General features: G+C 37.6%; 1 protein-coding gene and 1 non-coding gene across 11 annotated transcripts in view; both read left to right on the forward strand.

The window, feature by feature from the left end:
- Window positions 1-25,126, forward strand: part of CDC42BPA (CDC42 binding protein kinase alpha) — a 228,025-nt gene that overhangs the window by 96,461 nt on the left and 106,438 nt on the right. For all 10 annotated transcript variants that reach the window (XM_066237055.1, XM_066237008.1, XM_066236995.1 and 7 more), the window contains exons 7-10: window positions 8,954-9,154; window positions 11,905-12,153; window positions 14,793-14,872; window positions 16,446-16,612. In XM_066237055.1, coding sequence (XP_066093152.1) covers window positions 8,954-9,154; window positions 11,905-12,153; window positions 14,793-14,872; window positions 16,446-16,612 — 697 coding nt within the window. The remainder of the gene's footprint in view (window positions 1-8,953; window positions 9,155-11,904; window positions 12,154-14,792; window positions 14,873-16,445; window positions 16,613-25,126) is intronic.
- LOC136321226 (small nucleolar RNA SNORA2/SNORA34 family) lies at window positions 3,930-4,066 on the forward strand. Its single transcript, XR_010728504.1, has one exon. It is a non-coding gene; the product is annotated as a small nucleolar RNA SNORA2/SNORA34 family (small nucleolar RNA).

Here is a 25,126-nt window from a genome sequence, read left to right on the forward strand (position 1 = left end):
ATAACATTGTAATGTGAGGTTTATGATATGTAGCAGTAACAGATATGCCAGTAGTCACACAATGTAAGATAGGTACAGGGAATTATACTGCTCCAGGGTAACTGCATGTGTGTGTGAGAAGTGGATCATGTAGATAAGACATGAGAATGGGAAAATAGCATGGCAGTCCTGCTGAGTTGAACAAACAGATTTAAGTGAAGTGAGGGAGGGTGTGGCTCAAGAAGTCGTGGACCTCAGTTCCAGAGAGGAGACAGCTACACTGTAAAAGAACTCCAGTGAAAGAGCTAGTATTTCCAAAGTCCTGACTGTTATAAACGCCTTAGATTCAAAGTTGGGGGCTCCTCTCCCCTAACTAGTGTCTGATAGCCATTCTTCCAAATCCCTTTGGATTCCAGAATGCAGTAAGTACTATACTGCTCACAAAAATGAGGGGATATTTCAAAATGAATATGAAGCTATAAAATATCCCCTCATTTTTGTGAGCAGTATGGTTCTCTATGGGTTTCCCCTGGTCAAATCTGTGCCTGAAAACTTGGTGTGTCTTCCTCGTCATTCATTTTTTTATTGATGATCTCAAAATAGTTTTCTTGGGCATAATAGCATGTTGACCCTCCATTTAGAAATTGTAATCAGGAAGCCTTTATACTTGTTTTATTTCCATTTTATTTTTTTAAGAGTGAGTTACACAGTTAGGAATACTTATCACAAAAAGACAGCTTTCCTTTGTCTTAGTTCTTTGTACTTCCAAATCTCACTTTCTAGAGGCAGACACTTAAAATCCTTTGGCTCTTCTCATTTCATTTACTTACCCAATTCTCATTATCATATTTGTGCTACTGTCATCTATTGATTATTTGGTTTTAGATAATGTCTTCTAATTTCTACGATGGAAGATGAGGTCTCAGGTCTCTTCCCTGCCATCTCACACAACCCATACACTTCTCTCTTTTCCTAATGCAGTTATCATATAATCTTTCATTAAGTCCTGCTATTTTTTATGATTATACAAATATTATTTATAGCTGTGCCATGCAGTTTATTTTAATTATATTTCTTTTCTTGAACAACTTTTTATTCTCCCTGTAGCAAGTGACACTTTGTTTTGCTTAGTTTTCTAACACTTACCTGTTTATCATGAAGCTTTTCCACCACAGTAATTTAGCAGTTCCTTTTTCTTGGATACATTAAATAATTTAGTGGTTCCCTTTTATCTTTTGGAGATATACGCACTGAATTCTTGCCTTTTACTATTCTAATCTAAAGTGTTTTCTCAACCTAGGACTCCCTTTATTATCATGGAATTCACTGTGTTGCTGTCTAGTATTGGGTTCCCCGTTTCTTGGACCTCATGTTTACTGATTTGGTGGTAGCTGCCTGAGAAAGGTTCCATTGGAAGTGAATATTTTATAATTTTGCATGTCTGAAAATGCCTCCATTTCTACCATGATACTTGGTTGATAATTTGTCTGGACATGGTAGTGTAGATTTGAAATTCTTTTTCTCTTAGAATTTGGAAGGCATTGCGTTGTCTCTTGATTTACTGTTGAGACATCTGATGCTATTCTAATACATACTCAGTCCTTCTATTATTACCTTTCCCCTACTCTAAAAGCTTTTTGGATATTCTCTTTACTTTCATTGTTCTGAAATGTTATGATTTTGTGACTTTGTATGAGTCATTATTTATTACCCAGACAGCAACCACACTTTTAACCTTTCTCAAATTTTGTGGCTTTCCAAATCAAGTTTCAGCTTGCCTTTGGCTCTCACATTTGAGTTAAAACTATACCATCTTAATTATTATACCTTTGTAAGAAGTTGGTTTCTATGAGGGGGGTGGTATTCTGCTCTGCTTTTCCATATGATTGTTAGGATTATATTATTGGTCTATACACATACACACATACAAATGCCTTTTCATAAATGTAAGCTTGTAGACTTGCATTGAATTTAGAGATTCATTTTCGGGAAATTTGTATCTAGAATGTGGAATTTTCCCATCTGTGAATATTGTGTCTTCATTGCTTTAAGTTTTCTTTTATGTCTGTTAGTGAAGTTTTTAAATAATATTCACTATAAATCCATTACCTTTAAATAATGTTAGATTTTTTTCTTAGACACTTTTTTGGGGGGTTATTATAAATAACTTTTTAAAATAAGCAGTTTGGTAGCTTATCGCTTATAAGTGTTTATCTTTAAACTATCAAGCTTGCTGAATATTTTATTAGTTCAAAATAATTTTTGTAGATTTTCTATATAGACAATTATGTAATCCACAAATAATGACCAACTTTGGGTTTTGTTCTTTCCAATCTTTATGTATGTTATGATTTTTTTCTTACCGTGCAGTCAGTGACCTTCAGTACAAAATTTGGTAATCGGGAGCTTCTTTGTCCTATTTCTGATGTTAATAGTGTTTTTTTTTTCTATAGTTTCAAAATATGTTTGCTGTAGCTGTGGTATGTAGTCTTTATTGGATTAAGGAAATTTCCATTTCTGATTATTAGGAGTTTGTTGTTAGGGTTGTTGTTGTAATCATGATTTTTCTGCATCCACTGAGATAATAATAGGATATTTTTGTTTAATCTATTAATCTGGTGAATGACATAGATTGCCTAAATTAAATCAGTCATTCTTTGGATTAATATAACTTTATCTTGAAGTTGTATTGCTATTATCTGAACAAATTGCTAGATTGACTGTACTAAAGTTTTACATTATATTGTTACCTGAGATTAACCATATTTGATATTGCAGCATAATTTTCTTTCTTAAATTGTTCCTATCTGATTTTTGTTTTTAGGTTAGGTTAGTCTCATAAAAGGAACAAGAGAGCCATCTCTACTACCCTTACCTATTTTGATGCTAGAACAGTTTATAAAATACAGGGGTTATCTGTTTCGTATATACTTAGGACAACTCACTTTTAAATTACCCTTGCCTTGGTGAGGTTTTGTTTTCTCCTGTTTTGTTTTGTTTGTTTTCCAGGTAGATTTTATAGTATTGATTCAAATTTTTTAATGGTTATAGGTCTCTTTGGTTTTCTATTTCTTCCTGGGTCAGTTTTGGTAAGTTTTATTTATTTATTTTCTATGAACATTGTTGTCATTGAGTTGTCAGTTTTATTGGTATAAAGTTGTTCAGCTTGCGCCCTTCCTAGTTTTAAAATCTGTTACATGTGTAGTTTTATCCTTTTTTCATTTCTAATATTTGTGTTTTTCTTTTCCTTCATAAATTTTGATATAGAACATTTTACTGTTTTTCAGCTCTAAATATTTTTCAACTTTAGTTAGAACTCTTCTGTGGACCATTAATTATTTAGATATATGCTTTTTAATATCCAAAATACTGTATTTGCTTATTTATTTGATTATTTCTGCTTTTATTTGAATGGAGAATGGACTTATTTGATATGTCTTCTGGCATTTGTCAAGATTTGCTTTTTGATTTTGTAATAATCCAATTTTTATAGGTATCACATTTGTTGAAAGGAATACATTTTTGTCTAACTTTTGGATATGTTCATAACATTAAACTTGTTCAAATTTTTTATATTCTTAACCAATTTTCCTTCTGATGTATATTATCTTTTATTTAAAAATCCTTATTATGATGTTAAATTATTAATTTTTCCCTGTAATCGGCAATATTTTCCCAACTCTTGTAGCTGTATTGTTAGTTATATGTTATTCAGAGTTACTATTCCAGAGAGTTTTCTTTAAATTAAGTTAATGAATTTTAAGATAATCTGAATAATGATTTTGGTCTTAGAATAATTTATTTTTGACAGATATTAATATAACTCCCTTAACTGTATTTTGTTTTGCATCTGCCTGGTGTATCTTTTCTATTCCTTTGCTTTCAACGTTTCAGTATCTTTTAGGTGCATCCCTTTAAAATAGATTATTGCTGATTTAAAAATATATATATTGGCCCTTAATCAAGGCCAGCAGTTTGCTGAAGCTGTTGGTTTCAAGCAGGAGCCTAAAGAAATGTCTTTCTGTGGTCTGTTGGCTATTTCATAACTTAAGGAATGTAATGGTCAATTCATTAGAAAGAAACATATGAAAAATATATATATATATTTTTAAAAAATATATATTAATTTTTGTATTTGTCATGCAGTGTGACAACACTGCCTTTTAACAGGTGACTTAATTCATTTATGAATTTTATGATTGTTCATGTACTTGCATTTATTTATGGTATCCTATTTTGTGCTGTTTACTGTAGGTTTTGCTTGTTTGTCTGCATACACTTTTTTCTTTCTTCTTTCCTGCCTTGTATTGGCATGGTCAAGTTTAGTTTTATTTCTAGTTTTCTTGACTCCCTATGTTTTCTTCCAAGAGTTTTATTGTTTTAGCTCTTACACTTACGTCTTCAATTCATTTTGAGTTAATTTTTGCGTATGACATAAAATACACTAAGTTTCTTGTTTTGATTATGAATATAGCAGAAAAACTGACCAGTAAAACTTGCTGTACATCGAAGGACACAGTCATCTTAGTGAAGTGGTAACCCATGGATTGGGAGAAAATAGTGTAAATTATAAATCTGATAAGATTATTATTATCCAGAATGTGTACAAAACACCCTACAACTCAATAGCAAGTAACCCAGTTCAAACTGAGCAAAGGACTTGAATAGATATTTCTCCTAAGAAGATGTACAAATGGCCAACAAGCACATGAGAAGATGTTTAGCATCACTAGTCATTATGGAAATGCAAATCGAAACAATAAGACACTACATCTCCATTCGGATGGCTACTAGAAAAAAACAGTAACAAGTATTTGTAAAGATGTAGTAATATAGGAACCCTGTGCACTGTTGATGGGAATATAAAATTCTCTAACCTCTCTGGAAACAGTGTGGCATTTCTTCAAAAAATTAGAAGTAGAATTCCACATGATCCAGGAATTTCACTTCGGGGTATATAATCCACTGAATTGAAAGCAAAGACTCGGAGATTTGTACACCCATGTTCAGTAGCAGCATTATTTACAATAGCCAAGGGGTAAAAGCAAGTCAGGTGTTAATTAACAAATAAATGGATTAATAAAATGTGTACACATACATTGTAATATTATTCAGCCTTAAAAAGAAGGAACTTCTGACCTACTATAACATGGATAAACCTTGAAAACATTATTTTAAATGGTATAGTCTGTCATGAAAGGGAAAATGCTGTATTATCTCCCCCATGTGAGGTACCTAGAGTAATCAAATGTATAGAAAGTACAGTGGTGGTTGCCAGGACCTGGAGGAGGGGGATACAGGAATTATTGTTTAATTGGTACAGTTTCAGTGTTGCAAGATGAAAAGAGTTCTAGCAATGGAAGGCTGTGATGGTTGCACAACAGTGTAAATGTACTTAATGCTGTTGAACTTGGAAATGGTTAGGATGGTAAATTTTGTTAGGTGTATTTTACTACAATTAAAAATAATTACCCTGGCCGGTTGGCTCAGTGGTAGAGCATTGGCCTGGTGTGTGGAAGTCCCAGGTTCTATTCCCGGCCAGGGCACACAGGAGAAGCACCTATCTGCTTTTCTACCCTTCCCCCTCTCCTTTCTGTCTCTCTTTTCCCTTCCCACAGCCAAGGCTCCATTGGAGCAAAGTTGGCCCGGGCGCTGAGGATGGCTCCATGGCCTCCGCCTCAGGTGCTAGAATGGCTCCCGTTGCAACACAGTAGCGTCCCAGATGGGCAGAGCATCGCCTCCTGGTGGGCATGCCGGGTGGATCCCAGTCAGGCACATGTGGGAGTCTGTCTCTCTGCCTCCCCGCTTCTCACTTCAGAAAAATACAAAAAGAAATAATAATAATTAAATAGTAAGTAAAAATAAATGTTTGAGAAACAGACCACTTTACATTTATTTATTTATTTATTTATTTATTTATTTATTTATTTATTTTTAACAGGGACAGAGAGAGAGGGATAGATAGGGACAGACAGGAACGGCGAGAGATGGGAAGTATCAATCATCTGTTTTTCGTTGCGAGACCTTAGTTGTTCATTGATTGCTTTCTCATATGTGCCTTGACCACGGGCCTTCAGCAGACCAAGTAACCCCTTGCTTGAGCCAGCGAACTTGGGTCCAAGCTGGTGAGCTTTTTTGCTCAAGCCAGATGAGCCCGCGCTCAAGCTGGCGACCTCAGGGTCTCGAACTTGGGTCCTCCGCATCCCAGTCCGATGCTCTATCCACTGTGCCACCACCTGGTCAGGCGAGAAACAGAGCACTTTAATCATCATTGCCCCATCAGTAACAGATTACTGTTTTCCAGTATTTTAGTTTCATCTTGTTTTGCCTTCAAGAAGTTTCCTCCTCCTTTGCTACCTCTTCCTTCTGCTCCTCCTCTCCTCCCTACTCCTTATTGTCCTTTTCCTTCTTTGTCATTACTAACATCTTTATCCACTATTTTACTAATTGTAAAAGTTACACGGTTTGCTAATATTTTTGTTCACAATTGCTTCTAGTATCATATTCTCCCATCTGTGTCAAATTTCTTATTTTATGAAGTATGTTCTTTAGTGTTTCTGTTTATGTGAAAGGGTCTACGTGTGGTAGTTTACCCAGTCTTTGTGTGAAAATGTCTTTAACCTTCTTTTCTGTACCATAATTTACATAAGTAGGCAATATAAATTTGGAATTATTTTGTCTTGTCACTTTGAAGAAACAATTCTAGTTTCTTCTAACTGCTATGTTAGTATTAATAGTTCAGCTGTCAGTCTGTCATTCCTTGCTGGGTAGTCTCTCTTTATGCTTTAATATTTTTAACCTCTTTACTTTTGGTGCTTTGTAGTTTTTAACTGCAGTGTGCAGAGAAATGTATCTGGTTTTATTTACCTTTGTATATCTTTCACATATTTCCTGTTTTTTGGTTTTTTTTAATTTCAATGACTAGTTCTTTTTATTTCTAGGACTTTTTTATTTGATTTTTTCCATCTCTGTTTTTATACTTTTAATTTTTTGAAATGTCTAAAAACTTAAACATTTATTTCATTAAGTGGCACTGATAATTGTAAGGAGTCTAATTGTATGTTTGGATTTCTGACTTTTGCTCATAATGGAATGTTTACTCGTTTAGTTTATGTTAGTGGATTGTAAACTCATCTTCAGTGGGTTTTTACATGTGAGAATTTTATGTGGCCGAGTTTGAACATGTGTCCTTTAGAGGAGTCTTGAATTTGTTATGCCAGGATTTCTGGGGCACCTGACTTGGTGCCAATATTTTTGCCAGTTTCTTGGTTTGAGAACTTCTGGACCACAGAAGCACTGTGAATTAAAATCTCAAATGGTGAGACTATTTCTAGAGAAGGAAGTTTTCTTCACATATCAGCTGCAATCAAAGTAGACAAAATGTCTTATCTTTCTCTGCTGAGGGGCAGATTTTTGAAATTCAGTGTTTTGTTCACAGTATACCCTCTAGGGTGAAGGTTATATTATTGGGCATCCTCTCACTTCAAACCTCATGTAAGCTCAAGGTCTTTCCTGTGTCCTCATGTTAAAATTTAAGTGCCTAGAAAATTAAAACCAAAACCAAAAAATGTTCATTTTTATGTTTATAAAAAATGGTTGTTATATTTTATATCTAGTATTTTTAAGAGTTTGGAGTGGGTGAGTTTCAAATGACCTAATCTCAGTATTGCTAAAGAAGAAGTCTCTTCTAATGGTTATTAAGAATGTTAATTTAGCCTTGGCTGGTTGGCTCAGCGGTAGAGCGTCGGCCTAGCGTGCGGAGGACCCGGGTTCGATTCCCGGCTAGGGCACACAGGAGAAGCGCCCATTTGCTTCTCCACCCCTCCGCCACGCTTTCCTCTCTGTCTCTCTCTTCCCCTCCCGCAGCCAAGGCCCCATTGGAGCAAAGATGGCCCGGGCGCTGGGGATGGCTCTGTGGCCTCTGCCTCAGGCACTGGAGTGGCTCTGGTCGCAACATGGCGACGCCCAGGATGGGCAGAGCATCGCCCCCTGGTGGGCAGAGCGTCGCCCCTGGTGGGCGTGCCGGGTGGATCCCGGTGGGGCGCATGCGGGAGTCTGTCTGACTGTCTCTCCCTGTTTCCAGCTTCAGAAAAATGAAAGGAAAAAAAAAAAAAAGAATGTTAATTTAGTCCAGGAAATTCAGAATATTAACCATTGTGTTCTACCTTGAGAATGTTCATTTTTTGATACATTCTTTTAAATCATATAAAGAACCAATTTTCTTTAGAGTATCTTACAAAATTTGTTCCCAGGATATTTTTTTAGCTATCATTTTCTAATTTACATCTAACTTGTCATAATTATATGCTCAGTTGTTTTCTCTATGGGGACTTTATTTTTTCAAGGATATAGTTTTTCTTTGTAATAATTTTTTAAAATTAATAAATAGTTTGCAGGACATTGTTATCATTTATTTTCTAGGTTTCCATTAAGGTATTTAAAAATAATCTTCAGGTTGCTCATAAGTATTAGCCAGGTTTCTTTCAGGATTTTTCCTTTATAACTAATTGTAAACTTTCGAAAGTTCTAGTTTTTTATATGTACACATTAGACGGATTATCAGTAATATGAATGTTTTAACAATACATGATTAAACAAAGGCAGACAGATAAAAGGTATAGGTGAATCAGTTTGTGAATTGCTTTCAATGCAAAAAATGCCAGTTTAAGAAAAAGAATGTTCAGAACTAAATATTCAATTTTATAGCTGTGGTGTTTAAATCATATTGTTAGCCTAAATGTCAATTAATTAACGAATATAATAAAGGTTCTATAGTGTTATGAAATCTAGAGAACTGTTAGTATGGAGATTATGTAAAATTTAATTTGTGTGTACAAGAAGGCTAAATTCAGATAATGACAAAGCTATACTTATGAGACACTATCCATTGAATAAGTACATGTGTGATTTTTAATTTGAAAGTATTTGTTACTAATATATTATGGTAGATTACTAAAAATATGAACTTCTTCAGGTCCAATCCTCAGTGGCTGTTGGAACTCCAGATTATATCTCTCCTGAAATCCTTCAAGCCATGGAAGATGGCAAAGGCAGATACGGACCCGAGTGTGACTGGTGGTCTTTGGGGGTCTGTATGTATGAAATGCTTTATGGAGAAACACCTTTTTATGCAGAATCTCTGGTGGAGACATATGGAAAAATCATGAATCACAAAGTTAGTATACTTTACTATTTTGGGTTTTTTTTTAATGGTATATATAGATTTAATGTGATAACTAAAAAAAAATACTTTTATAAAAACAGTATATGATCAAATTTCTACATTAATGGGACATGACAAATATGAATAAACAATTGAATATAATTGTACATGAAATTGTTCGTTCTGCCTGACCAGGCAGTGGCGCAGTGGATAGAGCGTTGGACTGGGATGCGGAAGGACCCAGGTTCGAGACCCCGAGGTCCCAGCTTGAGCGTGTGCTCATCTGGCTTAAGCAAAAAGCTCACCAGCTTGGACCCAAGGTCACTGGCTTGAGCAACGAGTCACTCATTGTAGCCCCCTTGGTCAAGGCACATATGAGAAAGCAATCAATGAACAACTAAGGTGTCGCCATGTAAAACTAATGATTGATGCTTCTCATCTCTCTCCATTCCTGTCTGTCTGTCTGTCCCTAGCTATCCCTCTCTTTGACTCTCTGTCCCTGTAAAAAAAAAAAAAAAAACAACTTAGAAATTGTTCGTTCTAACCTTTTATATTAGAGAAAGTAATAAATGGGAAATTAAATGGTTTCTAATAGAATAACAAAGATCATAAGCAGATAGTTTCTAATTATTACTACTACAGTATAATCATGACTAGAATGCATTAAAATAATGCTCAGTTTTAGCAGTAATAAATAAAATGCAAATTAAAATAAGAGTGAGATACTTTTCTTCCATCAAACTGATAAAGATTAAAAGAAAAATAGTACCCCACACTGTAAATAATCCAGTGAGACTGACATTGTTGATAGGAATATAAATTGATGTAACCTTTCCATCAAGGAGTTTATAGGTATGCATCTAGAGTCTTTTAAAAATGGTTGCAGTTTCTGATTGGGCAACTTCAGCTGTAAGAATCTACCCTAAGGAAATCTTCAGTAGAATAACGATTTTTGTAGCAGAATATCTATTCCAGTATTGGGAACAATCCAGATGCACAACAGGAACAAATTAAGAAAACTTTAATCCACTCGACATCGAGTAAAAGGGAAATGGATGGTTCATAATAAGAAAAGGAAGGTTTTGATTGATCAGTCTCAGAAAAATTGTGAGCAATTGCAAAAACCTATAAGATGACTAGGAGACCCATAAAGGAGTGACAATCTATTCTTTTTAATTTATTCTAATGATACAGTTATGACTAGTTGCTTTACACATATATAAATCAGTATTACAGAATTGATGCTCTTTTGCCTGGTTGCCAAGACAACCTGCTAAATAGTGTTGCAGAGCCTGACCGAGCGGTGGCGCAGTGGATAGAGCGTCGGACTGAGATGTGAAGGACCCAGGTTCGAGACCCTGAGGTCGCCAGTTTGAGCACGGTCTCATCTGGTTTGAGCAAAGCTCACCAGCTTGGACCCCAGTTCCCTGGCTCGAGCAAGGGGTCACTCGGTCTGCTGTAGCCCCACAATCAAGGCACATATGAGAAAGCAATCAATGAACAACTAAGATGTCGCAACGAAAAACTGATGATTGATGCTTCTCATCTCTCTTTGTTCCTGCCTGTCCCTATCTGTCCCTCTCTGACTCTCTCTCTGTCTCTGTAAAAAAAAAAAAAAAAAAAAAAAAAAAGTGATGAAGAGGTTTTTTTTTGTTTTTTTGTTGTTTTTTTTTTTAAGATTTTATTTATTCATTTTAGAGAGGGGGGAAAGAGAGAGAGAGAGAGAAGGGGGGAAGAGCAGGAAGCATCAACTCCCATATGTGCCTTGACCAGGCAAGCCCAGGGTTTTGAACCGGCAACCTCAGCATTTCCAGGTTGACGCTTTATCCACTGCGCCACCACAGGTCAGGCGAAAAAGTGATGAAGAGTTTAAAGACAGCAAATAGCTATAAAATTGTAGAAAGCAGGTAAAGCATTTCAGAGGGGAATCATTATACTGTAACATGGTAGGAGCACAGATTATGGAGTCGGGCAGCTTCAGTTCAAATCCCAACTCTGCCATTTACTAGTGTATGGCCTTGAGTGAAGTGCTTGAACCTCTGTGCCTTTGTTTCCTCTTCTGCAAAAATTGGGGTAATAGTAGTACCCAGTTTAGATGATTGCTGCTAGAATTCAGATTCTTTTGATTCTGATTGCGGTTTAAGGCATTTTAGCATTTAATTCTTACTACAATGTATGTATGACCAAGTTATATGTGAAATTAAAAGTTTTTTAGGGAGACATCCTTTTCTCATTCATTCCTATATTTCCTTCAGCATCAGTATTCTGTATCAGTCTACACTTACTAGATGTTTTTAAAAGAAAATGTACTTTCAAGAAAATAAATGTTGGCCTTGGCCAGTAGGCTCAGTTAGTTGTAGAGGGTTGACCCAGCATGTGGATTTCCCAGGTTCGATTCCTGGTCAGGACACACAGGAGAAGAGCCCATCTGCTTTTCTACTCTTCCTCTCTTGCTTTCTCTCTCTCTCTTCCCCTCTTGCAGTGATGGCTCTATTGAGTGAGTTGTACCCAGGCACTGAGGATGGCTCCATGGCCTCTGCCTCGGGTGCTGGGAAGAGCTCAGTTGCTGAGCACCAGAGCAACATCCCAGATGGGCAGAGCATCACCCCCTAGTGGTCTTGCTGGGTGAATTCCAGTCGGGATGCGTGCCGGAGTCTATATCTGCCTCTCCTCCTCTCACTGAATTAAAAAAATAATGTTATTCAATCTACTTAGTAAGTTAAATACTGATTTATATTTTGTTTTTATTATTCTCTGTTTAGGAGAGGTTTCAGTTTCCAGTTCAAGTAACAGATGTGTCTGAAAATGCTAAAGATCTTATTCGGAGGCTCATTTGTAGCAGAGAACATCGACTTGGTCAAAATGGGATAGAAGACTTTAAGAAGCACCCGTTTTTCAGTGGAATTGATTGGAATAATATTCGAAACTGTGAAGCACCTTATATTCCAGAAGTTAGTAGCCCAACAGATACATCGAATTTTGACGTGGATGATGATTGTTTAAAGAATTCTGTGAGTATGACATTTTATGAAGTTCTGTCCACATTTCTTTTTAATATGTTTATAAAGTAATTTTATGGATCCTTTTATCAATTATCAGTGAAACATGGCTTCTAGTGTTTTTTCTTTAAAAAAATCAAGAAATTGAGAGTGTAGTAAGGAAGTTATTTGTGACTAGGAGCAAAATTAAAATTTAAGGTTTACTTCTTAGATAATTATGCCATTAGTTTTCCTAAGAAGAAGACAAATTAGATGCTTAAAAAAGTGGACTTTAGCCTGACCTGTAGTGGCGTTGACTTGGAACGCTGATGTTGCCAGTTCAAAACCCCGGGCTTGCCTGGTTAAGGCACATATGGGATTTGATGCTTCCTGCTCCTCCCTCCTTCTCTCTCTCTCTCTCTCTCTCTCTCTTTCTCTTTCTCTCACTCTTTCTGTCCTCTCTAAAGTAAAGAAATCTTTAAAAAGTGGACTTCATGATGGCACAGTGAAGAGGTTGGCAAATCTCTCCTTAAAAACCACCATAAAACTGGACAGAATTGTCAAAAACAACTATTTTAGGGCTTAACAAATCAATCCACAGTAAATAAATTGGGAAGCATCTATTCATGAAAAACCACTGAACTCCTGTTAAAAAGCAGCTCTCAGCGTGGGTGGGGCAGTGGACCTGCTGCCCCTGAGCTGCTTGGGAACTAGCAGTTTCTCTGCCAGAGGGGCTGGCTTGATCGAGTGAAACACCCATGCACCGTGGTGTTGCCGCTGACAGCAGCAAACTTGGTAGGAAACTGGGACAAAGAATATCTACAGCAGCTCTCCTAGCCTGTTTGAGGCGAGGGGCAGACCAGCAGGTTACCCAGATACTCAACCATTTTTAGCTTGTGGGCCAGCATAGTTGGTCCTCCTCTGCCCTCAACCATTAGTTATTATTAAAATAGAATTTAGAAAAATAAGAACATAAAAGTTTATGTTTTCTGCTTTTTTAGCCTTCATTTGAATTTTTATATTTTTATCCCTTTTTACTGTTCAGTAAGTACCATATTCAAGGCAGGTAAGAGAAAGACAAATACTCTATGATTTCAGTTATATATGGAATCTAATGAACAAAATAAACTAAAAAACAAAATAGAAATAGACTCACAAAGAACAGACTGACAGCTTTCAGCGGGGAAAGGGGCTTAGGTCTGGTGATAAGGGTGAAGGGAATAAGAAAAAAAACCCCAAAACCAAAAAATACAGACACAACAGAAGGGCAGTAACCAGAGGGAAAGGGGGTGGGGGAGATATAAGAGGGCACAGGGGGATAAATGGTGAAGGAAGGAGACTTGACTTGGGGTGTTGAACACACAATGCAATATACAGGTGATGTGTTATGGAATTGTATACCTGAAGCCTATAGTTTTATTAAAGTGTCACTCTAATAAATTTAATAAAAGAAAATTAAAAAATAATAAAGTTGCTATGAATACTATAGTAGTAGATATTGAACCATTGTTCCTATGGGAAAGTAGGGTTAGGTTCCTGCTAGTCTGTGGTCAAGAGATTTTCATCCACTGATCAATACATTAGTTTGCTTTATATGTGTCTTTATTTAAAGACACTTTAATAGATATTACTGATTAACCTTGAAGTCACGGCCAACAGCGCTGTAACTCATGCACGAACAAACCTCACTTAAGACATTTGTGTGTAAGACATATCAGAAGCCTTCTTGCTTAGGATCAAAAGATGGCTCTCCAGCACAATGCTTGGACAACACCTTAACAGCAAAATAACCCATAAAAAGCACAGAAATGTGAAAAGCATGGTGCACTTAGACCCTGAGGTGAGCACTTGTTTACAGTGTGAGAGCCAGAAGCAGAAGGCAGAGAGCTCTGTATCTTGGTTCAGCTTCAGCTGGGAACTTGTGGGGAGGGCAACTTGGGTTTTTCTTTGCTTTGCATACGTCTGCTAAAGTACTGTGAGTGTTGATTTGGCTTACAAATATTATCTACTAGGAAAATTTGTAATTATGGACTACATGAAAAATGTTTGTACTCTCAATATCAGCCAGACTTTTCATCTTTATTTTTGTTATATTAGAATTTTTTTTTTTTTTTTTGTATTTTTATGAAGCTAGAAACGGGGAGAGACAGACAGACTCCCGCATGCGCCCGACCAGGATCCACCTGGCATGCCCACCAGGGGGCGACGCTCTGCCCACCAGGGGGCGATGCTCTGCCCCTCCGGGGCGTTGCTCTTTTGCGACCAGAGCCACTCTAGCGCCTGGGGCAGAGTCCACAGAGCCATCCCCAGTGCCCGGGCCATCTTTGCTCCAATGGAGCCTCGGCTGTGGGAGGGGAAGAGAGAGACAGAGAGGAAGGAGAGGGGGAGAGATGGAGAAGCAGATGGGCGCTTCTCCTGTGTGCCCTGGCCGGAAATCGAACCCAGGACCTCTGCACGCCAGGTCGACGCTCTACCCCTGAGTCAACCGGCCAGGGCTGTTATATTAGAATTTTACAGTGGCAATGTTTATGGTCTAAAATTTTTATCAGTAACCATCTGTACCCATACTTATCAGTGTTTCTAAATTGAACAGTCATGTATTTCCTATTGACAGTTAATATTTATATGTCAAGCTACAGGTCATTCTTACCAGATGTTTTTACCCCCTTTAGGAGACGATGCCCCCACCAACACATACTGCATTTTCTGGCCACCACCTGCCATTTGTTGGTTTTACCTATACTAGTAGCTGGTAAGTTTGAAAAGCTAACATGATTTGGACAATTTAAAGCAATTTATAATGAGTGGTGGTTTTAAAATGTATAAGAGAACTTTGTAAATAAAAAAATTAAAGAAAATAGAGTGAAGTTACTACTAGAATAAGACATTTCAAAATGAATAGAACATAAAGGATTGCATCTCATTTTGGAGGAGAAAGAGTAGGACAGATAGCGCAGGATCTAACTATTAGCAGTGAATCAAGAATTAGAAGAGTTCCCTTGCTATTGAATAAATATTCTCTAGGTGTCAAGATTCAGAACTTTCAATGATCATTTCTTAGTCCTAGTCTTGCTTATTTGCCTAGTCTCATCTTATTTGTCATGACTGCTTCCCATTAAAGCATGCTCTTCTCTTTGCTTTCAGGGCACTTGCCTGGTTTCTTCTCACCCTTCTGACCAGCCCTTAGTCCCACATCCACTGCCTCCTCATCTCCCTTGTCCCGTGGCATAGCCTTTGATCTTGCCATGTGTGCTCTCTGGTGCTTTCTCACATATTTGCTGGTGACTCCTAATGTGCATCTCTAGCTGAGCCCTCTCTTTTCTGCTTACAGTCTCTCTCAATCACCTCCTTCAGATGTCCATAGCTGTAATTCTTATTTTCTCAGTAATCTGCTGAGAATTAAGTCAGATCATGTCATTTCTCTGTTTAGGACCAATCCCACTACCTCCATCCACCTCTACTGACCTTGTATCTTAACGCCAGACCAAAGTTCTTAGGAGGCCCCATATGACTGCCTCAATTTCCCTTTTGGTTCTGTCTACAACTCTCCTCCACCTTGCTCAGTGCACTCTAGTGCCCAGGTCTCCTTTCAGGCCCATGACCAGACCAGACATGCTTTCTCTTGGTCAAGGCCCTGGCACCCCGCTCCACCTGCCTGCAGTGCTTCTACCTGGTACTCCCAGAGTGCCCCCACCCACCCATTCTAAGTGGTGGCTTTCCTGGCCACTGTATCTAAATTTTTATTTCCTCCCTCTTGATACTTTATTTCCCCCTTTCCTGCTTTTGTTTTCTCCTTAGCATTTAACATGATCTAATGTACCGAGTATTTTACTTCTTTATCTTGTTTATTTTTGTCTCTGTCACTGGATATAAACTCCACATTGGGTGAGTTGTGTATTGTTTACTGCTGTGTGTCCAGTATTTCAGATGTTTTTTATTTACCTTGTATTGCATTAAAGAAAACATTTCATTTTTTAATCTAAATTCCAGTAAGAAAGACCATGGTTGGTGTTTCGACTACTAATTCACTTAGCTGATTACATTGTTTTAAACTACCAGTAAACCCTTTCAGCAAACTTCATTTTATGATTTTTGGTTATTAAAATACAGGGTATTTTAGGCGATTTAAGTTTTCATTTTCAAAAATGCTACTACAATCTTTTATGCTGATTTTGCAAAAATAAATGTTTTACTATCATTCTATATGGCTAAATGTAACTAGATATTCAGATCCATGTTTTAAATGAACAGTTTCAAAAGATTATCATTTTTCTTCAAACTTTTTGTTTCACTGTAAGCCCACATTTTTTTTTTCTTTCCTTCAGTGTTCTTTCTGACCGGAGCTGTTTAAGGGTGACAGCTGGGCCTACACCACTGGATCTGGATGTCACTGTTCAGAGGACGCTAGATAACAACTTGGCAACTGAAGCTTATGAGAGAAGAATCAAACGCCTTGAACAAGAAAAGCTTGAACTTAGTAGAAAGCTTCAAGGTAAATAGATTCTCAAGATAATATTTTTCCTTTTTGAATTGAACTTACAGTGTTAGATACTATTTATTATTAGTGGTTTTATCTTTAAAAGAACTTTTTTATTAAGTAGGGAAAAAATCACATTGTAGAAATTTTTGAAGAGTACATTATAGTATTTATGGAAACACAAAATTAACAGGAATCAAAATGGCATTTGTTTTCCGCAGGTGTATGTATGTACATGTATTAACACACACACACACACACACACACACACAGGAACACAGGAGTGGGCAAAAGTAGGTTAAATTACCAGGCATCATTACTAAAAGATAAATCACAAGGCTATGAAGTAATAACAATACAATAAAGTAATACAATAATTAATAAATAGTAACAAGAGTAAACTCTGTGTTTCGCATGCTCATAACTGTAAGCCTTCTGTGGCCCACCTCGTTTAAGAATGTGGGAATAAACACCTCTGGGAGAAGAAAATGGGCCCACTAGGAGAAAAAGAACCCTTCCCACCCTAGTAGAAAAATTTATATGACTTTTCCTATTATATACCCTCAACTCTGAGAAGTTCTAGCTCTTAGTGACAACATGACTAGTGTTGTAATATTTGGTGATTTTAAAATGCACATTGGAGAAGCTTTTAATATTCTGACTTCTTGGTCTCCTGATTCTTCACCTACAGTGATCTTATCTTCTGCCGGACCTCATCACCTCATTCACTCCTTGTGGTAGTAAGGGTATCTTGAGATTACAGAATCTAAAATTCTTTTAATTTTTATTTCAGGCAAACTTCATGTAACTTTTTACTTACAGTTTTCTGGTTAACTTCCGCTGGTGCCTAAACTCTAATATTTCTTTAATTCCACCACTATATACAATTCTATCATTCTGTGACTATTCCTCTTCTACTCTCAGTTCTTATTCTGCATCAGTCATAATCATACCCTTACATGTACCCTGAAGTCTTTGGCAGAACCTCAACCTGCTTAAATATATCGCATCTCTAACTATGGTTGAAGGTAGTTTCCTTAAAACACAGTATGCTAACTAATCCCACTTCAGACTCATCTCAGATTGAGTCTCAGCCCACCAGCATCTTCACTTTCCCCTCAGCACACTTCCTTACCCTGTGTTGCAAACTCCAGCAGTCGTTAGCCAGTGCTCACCTTTTGACCCATCAGCATTTGATCCACTGACCAATTCTTCTGCTAATAGTTCTTTTTTTCTTTTGGCTTCTGGGGTACTTTAATCTCCTGGTTTTCTTTTTCCTCTTAAACCAGTTATTCTCGGTCTCATTTGCTGATTTCTCCTTAACTATTCCACATCTAAATATTGGAATGCTCCAGAATACTCCATGGTTTTAGGTGCTCAGAACAAAAAACTTTGACTTGTCTTTAAACCCTCTTATTCTCTCACACCTCACCTCTTCTGACCCGTCAGCAATTTAGGTCAGCTCTGCCACATTGGACCCAGAATCTGATTACCACTCACCGTGGTGTTACTTCCCTGTTTCAAACCATCTTCAAGCTGGTGACCCTGGGATTGAACCAGGGACTTCGGCACTCTGGGGCATTGCTCTATCCACTGCACCACCAGCCAGGGCTCTCTTAACCTTCTTGATGATAGCTGTTCTAATAAATAGGAGGTGATATCTCACTGGGGCTTTGATTTGCATTTCCTGATGATTAGTGATGTTAGCCTTTTTTGTGTGTGTTATTTTAATGTCCTCTTTGGGGAAAATGTCTGTTTAGGTAGTCTGCCCATTTTTAATTGGATTGTTAATTTTTTTGTTATTAATTTGTATGAGTTATATATTTTGAATATTAGCTCTTTATCTGATATATCGTTTGCAAAAGTTGTCTTCCACTTTGTAGGTTTTCTTTTCATGTGGTTCATTTTTCTTTTGCTGTACAGCAGCTTTTTGAATTTGATACAGTTGATCTTTGCTTTAGTTGTTTGTGGTTTTGGAATCCTATCCAGAAAGTTGTTGCCAAGTGTTAAGGAGCTTCTTCCAGACTTATATTTTCTTCTAGGAGTTTTATGGTATCAGGTTTTTAAGTCTTTGATCTATTTTGAGTTAATTTTTTTGAGTGGTGTGAGATAGGGGTTCATTTCTTCTAGGTTGTGTAATTTCTTGGCATATAATTATTTATAGGAGTCTCTTATGATGCTATGCGATTCTGGAGTATCAATTGCCTCTTCTTTCATTTTTTTTTTTTTTTGTATTTTTTCTGAAGCTGGAAACGGGGAGAGACAGACAGACACCCGCATGCGCCCGACCGGGATCCACCCGGCACACCCACCAGAGGCAATGCTCTGCCCACGAGGGGGCGATGCTCTGCCGAGACCAGAGCCACTCCAGTGCCTGGGGCAGAGGCCAAGGAGCCATCCCCAGCACCCGGGCCATCTTTGCTCCAATGGAGCCTTGGCTGAGGGAGGGAAAGAGAGAGACAGAGAAGAAGGGAGGGGGGGAGAAGCAAATGGGCACTTCTCCTATGTGCCCTGGCCGGGAATCGAACCCGGGTCCCCCGCACGCCAGGCCGACGCTCTACCGCTGAGCCAACCGGCCAGGGCCGTCTTCTTTCATTTTTAATTTTGTTTTGTTTGAGTCTTCTTTTTTTCTTAGTTATCCCAGATAAAGTTTTGTCGACTTCAGGTTTTTGAAGAACCAGCTTTTAGTTTCATTGATTCTTTTTACTGTTTTTCTGTTTAGTTTTTCCTATTCTGATCTCTATTATTTCCCTCCTTCTGCTAACTTTGGACTTAATTTGTTCTGATTTTTTTTAGTTCCTTGGAATGTAAAGTTAGGTTTTTTTGTTGAGATCTTTCCAAATTCTTTTTCTTTTATTTAATTGTGTTTACATAGATTCTAGGGTCACCCCGAATGCCTCTCCCCTCACCCCTATTCCCCTCAACATTTCTCTTGCCCTCCTCCCTACAGCGCCCTCCCCCCTTCCCTTTAGGTTTATCCCATCCTATCATCCCCTTTCCTTCTGTCCTCTTTTCCTCCAGTCCCTTTGATCCCTCCTCTGGCTCAATTCCGTTCCTCAGTTCTCATTATTCCTTGGATTCCTCAAATGAGTGAGGTCATATGATTTTTCTTTCTCTGCCTGGCTTATTTCACTCAACATAATAGTTTCCAGGTCCCTCCATATTGTTGTAAAAGGTATTATTTCCTTCTCTTTCAAAGCCCCATAGTATTCCATTGTGTATATGTACCACAGCTTTTTAATCCACTCGTCCACTGACAGACACTTCTTAATATGTGCTTTTATAGCTATAAACTTTTGTCTCAGAATTGCTTTTGCTGCATTTCACAAATTTGATTTGTTATATTTCACTTTTCGTTTTGAGATGAGTTTTCATGTCTCTCTTTGATTTCTTTTTTGACTCACTGATTATTCAGAAGTGTGTTGTTTAGTTTCCACATATTTGTAGATCACCTCACTTTTCTTGTTGACTTCTAGTTTCCTACCATTGTGCTCAGAAAAGATGGTATGATTTTAATATTCATAAATTTGTTAAGATTTGTTTTGTGCCCTATCCTGGAGAATGTTCTGTGTGCTGTTGAGGAGATTGTGTATTCTGCTGCTGATGGATAGAATGTTCTATATATGTCTGTTGAGTCCATTTGTTCTGAAGTATGGTTCAATTCCAGTGTTTCCTTGTTTATTTTCTGTCTGGACAATTTATCCATTGTTGATACTGGGATATTGAAGTCTCCTGCTGTTACTGTATTTTGTCTGTTTCTCCTTTATCCTGTTAGTATTTGCTTAATTTATTTGATGCTTCTGTGTTTGGAAGCATATATATTTACTGCTCACAAAAATTAGGGGATATTTCAAAATGAATATAAAGTGATAAAATATTCCCTAACTTTTGTGAGCAATATATTTACAATTGTTCTGTCTTCTTGATGTATTGACCCCTTTATCTTTATATATATAATGATCCTTTTGTTTCTTGTTATTATTTTTGGCTTGAAGTCTGTTTTATCTGATATAAATATAGCTATGCCCACTTTGTTTTGTTTCTATGTGCTTGGAATGGCATCTTCTATTCCTACACTTGGAGCTTATCTGTATATTTAAGGTGAAATGAGTCTCCTGCAGGCAGCATCTAGTTGGGTCTTATTTTTCAGTCCGGCTAGCCAGCTGCTCTGTTTCTTTTGATTGGTGTGTTCAGCCCATTTATTTACACTCAGGGTTATTATTGATATGTAAGGACTTCACAACTATTATTTTATCTTTTTCCTTCTGGTTATTTTGAGTATTTTTTTCCGGTTGCTGTTTATCTTTGGAAGTTGATGGTTTTCCATGGTAATATGCTCATTCTTCTCACCCTCCACCTGCCTTTATTTTGTGTCTGTGCTCTAGATTTTTACTTTGTGGTTACCACGAGGTTTACATAAAACATATCATAGATATAATAGTCATTTTTTCTGTTGATAGTCCTTTATCTTGATTCACTTATATATACAGCTTCTATCCTTTTGTTCTTTTATATTTTTGATGTCACACATTATCTCTTTTTCAGTGTGAATCTGTTACCAAATTGTAGTAGCTCTAGCTATTTTCTTTCTTTTCTTTTCTTTTTTTTTACAGAGAGAGAGAGAAAGTCAGAGAGAGGGATAGATAGGGACAGACAGGAATGGAGAGAGATGAGAAGCATCAATCATCAGTTTTTTTGTTGCGACACCTTAGTTGTTCATTGATTGCTTTCTCATATGTGCCTTGACCATAGACCTTCAGCAGACCGAGTAATCCTTTGCTTGAGCCAGCGACCTTGGGTCCAAGCTGGTGAGCTTTGCTTAAACCAGATGAGCCTGAGCTCAAGCTGGCAACCTTGGGGTCTCGAACCTGGGTCCTCCACATCCCAGTCCGATGCTCTATCCACTGCGCCACCGCCTGGTCAGGCTAGCTCTAGCTATTTTCAATGTATTTTTTCTTTTACATTTATGCTATACTTAAATATTCAACACTATTGCCTGACCTGTGGTGGCGCAGTGGATAAAGCATCGACCTGGAAATGCTGAGGTCGCCGGTTCAAAACCCTGGGCTTGCCTGGTCAAGGCACATATGGGAGTTGATGCTTCCAGCTCCTCCCCCCTGTCTCTCTCTCCCTCTCTCTCTGTCTCTCTCTCTCTCTCCCTCTCTCTCTCCTCTCTAAAGTGAATAAATAAAATTAATAAAAATTAATAAAAAAAACCCCAAAGAAACAGCAATAAAAACTTAGATTTTAAATATTCAACACTATTTTGAAATATAGTTACAGTTTTCTATTTCTGACTATCACCTTAATCACCATTTTGTGTACTTTCATCTTTTCATTTTAGTTTGAAGAGATTGTTTCAACATTTCTGGTGAGGCAAGTCTAGTAGTGAACTCCCTCAGTTATTGTTTATCTGGGAAAGCCTTTATTTCTCCTTGGTATCAGAAGGATAACTTTGCTAGACAGAATATTCTTGGTTGGCAATTTTTGTCTTTCAGTACCTTGAGTATGTGACTCCACCTTCTCCTGGACTGTGGAGTGTTTGCTGAGAAATCTGCAGACAGCCTTTTTGTAGTTAACTTTTTTTTTCTCCTGGCTTTCCTTAAAATTCGTTCTTTATCATTGACTTTTGATGATTTCATTTAATGTGTCTTGAAGGCTTTTTGGCATTGAGATGGTAAAGTGTTCTATCAGCTTTGTGGACTTGCCTGTCTAGTTCTTGCCCCAGATTTGAGACGTTCTCAGCTATTGTCTCTTTAAATAAATGATGTGCTGCCTTCTTCCTCTCTTGTTCTTCTGACATACCCTATTCATATGCTGGCTTCTCTAGTGGAGTTGGATAACTCTTACAGGTTTTCTTTACTTTCTACTGTATTAATTCTCTCTCCTTTTTCACCTGAATCATTTCTAATATCTATCAATCAGATTACTGTTCTTTCATGTGGTCTACTCTATTTCCAGTGCTTTCTAAAGCATTCTTTATCTCATTAAGTTCTTGAGCTCCAGAATTTTTGCTTGGTTCTTTTATAATTTTAATTTCTTTGGAAAATTACTTATTCTGCTTATTAATTTTATTCCTGAGTTCAGTGAATTGCCTTTTTGAGTTTTCTTTTAATTTGTTGAATTTCTATATAATTTTGAATTTTTTTTTATCAGACTTCAATATTCTTTGTCTCTGAGTTTGGTTGTTGGAGAATCGTCATTTTCTTTTTCTGCAGTACTGTATTACTGTGATCTTTTAGTGTTTCATGAAATGTGCCTCTGTCATCACATTTGAAGTAGCAGAGATCTTTCCTGTTTAGAGAAGGCTTGGTTTACTTTGATTCTAACAGTTCAACAGCTTGGCAGCCGGATGCCTTTCTTTTGTTGTTCAGAAGTTGGTGATATAGCACAAGTCTTTGGTTTCTCCTAAGGGAGCTAGCTGACTTCTAAAGTTTTGAATGCATTTAAATATGCTGGTGACAGGGTAGGGTGTGGTGTGTGCTCAGTACCTTGGGCTTTGGATGTGCTCATGACCTGGGAGGGGATCCTCAGGTTTGGGAGTCTCAGAGGTCTGTGGGCAAACAGCAGGAAATTTAGTTCTGTCTGCCTTCTTCCCTTTCCTTTCCCTCCCCCCAGTCCACTGAGGTCTCTCCTCAGAAAGCCAGGTGTTGCTGAAGAGCACAGAGTTCCTCCAGCTGCCGCCTTTTGGTTGGGCTTTTACTCACCACTTTTACTTTATTTCTTCTGCTAGAAAAGTCTCTGCTGACGCCCCCACTGCTGTAACTCCCTAGCTCTGCAGCCTCCTCCTGGGTCCGATCCCCCCACTTTTGGATCCACAGTTTGATGGACCTCTTGGTTATGCTGGAGAGCTGTACAGAGGCACTCTTGTTTAGTTATGAATGTCCAGTTAGTTGTAAATAGGAAATAAAAAAGAGGAATGATCCATGTCACCATGATGCTGATGCCACTCTGTTTTGATTTTTAAATGGTATTATATATACAACAAAGTACTCTTTTTAAGTGAAAGCCCTATAAATGTTTACATGTGTGTACATTCATGTAACCCCCGCCCCAGCCAGTGTATGTAGAACATTTCTAGCACAGTGTAAATTTTCCTCATGCCTCTTGCCAGTAGTGAATACAACTCTGTAGTAAACATTGTCTTAATTTTTTCACCATTAATTTTACTGTTCTTGAATTTCATATAAATGATATCATGTAGTATGATCTCAGTTGTATCTGGCTTCTTTTACTCAACATGTTGTTTTTCAGATTCATCTGTTATGTATATATTAATAATTTGTGCTTTTTTTATACTACTGTTTAGTATCAAATTGTACATTCATACTAAAATTTTGTTCTGATTCAGTGTCTTAGTATGTTCTGGCTCATATAATTGATTACAACAGATTGAGTGGCTTAAAAACAACAGTTTATTTCTCACAATTCTGGAGGCTAGAAGTCCAAGATCAAGGTGCCAGCTTGGTAAAGGCAGAGTTCACATAGCCAGTGCCTTCTTGCTGTGTCCTCAGATGGTGGAAAGGGCCAGGGATCCTGAAGGGCTCTCTTTCATAATGCCCTATTTTCTGAGGATGCCAGCCACATAACTTACATACCTCCCAAAGGCCCCATCTTCTAATAACATCATCTTTGGGTGGTTAGAATTTCAGCATTTGATTTTGGGCATACAAGCATTCAGAGTGTATCATCTAATCCATTGCTATTAAACATGTGGGTTATTTCCAGATATTGACTAATATGAGCCTAGTTTCCGTGAATATTCTTTCTCTGTCTCTCTTTCTCATTGCTGGTCTCTCTCTCTAGGACATCTGTTTAGGAGTAGGATTTCTGATCATGGGATAGTGTATTTTCAGCTTTTAGCTATTCTGGTATCTGCATAGCGGTGCATGCTGTGATTTTATTTTGTGTTTCCCTAGTAAGTAATAAGTTTGAATGTCTTTTTATATATTACTATTCATTTGGATATTTAGTCTTATGAAGTCAATATTCAAGGGTGTGTGTGTGTGTGTGAGTGTGAGAGAGAGAGAGAAAGAGAGTGAGAGAGAGAGAGAGAGATGGAGACAGACAGGGACAGATAGACAGGAAGGGAGAGAGATGAGAAGCATCAATTCTTTCTTGTGGCTCCTTAGTTCATTGATTGCTTTCAGTATGTCTTTGTGGGGGCGGGGGCTACAGCAGAGCAAGTGACCCCTTGCTCAAGCCAGCAACCATGGGGTCATATCCATGATCCCATGCTCAAGCCAGCAACCCCGTGCTCAAGTAGGCGAGCCCCTGCTCAAACTGGATAATCCCACTTTCAAGCTGGCGACCTCGGGGTTTCGAACCTCTGTCCTCCACGTCCCAGACCGATGCTCCATCCACTGCACCACTGCCTGGTCAGGCTTTTTCTATTTTCTTTAACATAATAATAATTCTTTTGAAGTCTTTGGTAATTCCAACCCCAAATCATCTGTGGGTCTATTTCTATTTCTGTTTTCTTCACCTGATTATTGATTACACATTTATGCTTTCCCAAATGTCTCACAA

Source organism: Saccopteryx bilineata, chromosome 1 (genome assembly GCF_036850765.1).
Source record: "Saccopteryx bilineata isolate mSacBil1 chromosome 1, mSacBil1_pri_phased_curated, whole genome shotgun sequence".
NCBI classification, from domain to species: Eukaryota; Metazoa; Chordata; class Mammalia; order Chiroptera; family Emballonuridae; genus Saccopteryx; species Saccopteryx bilineata.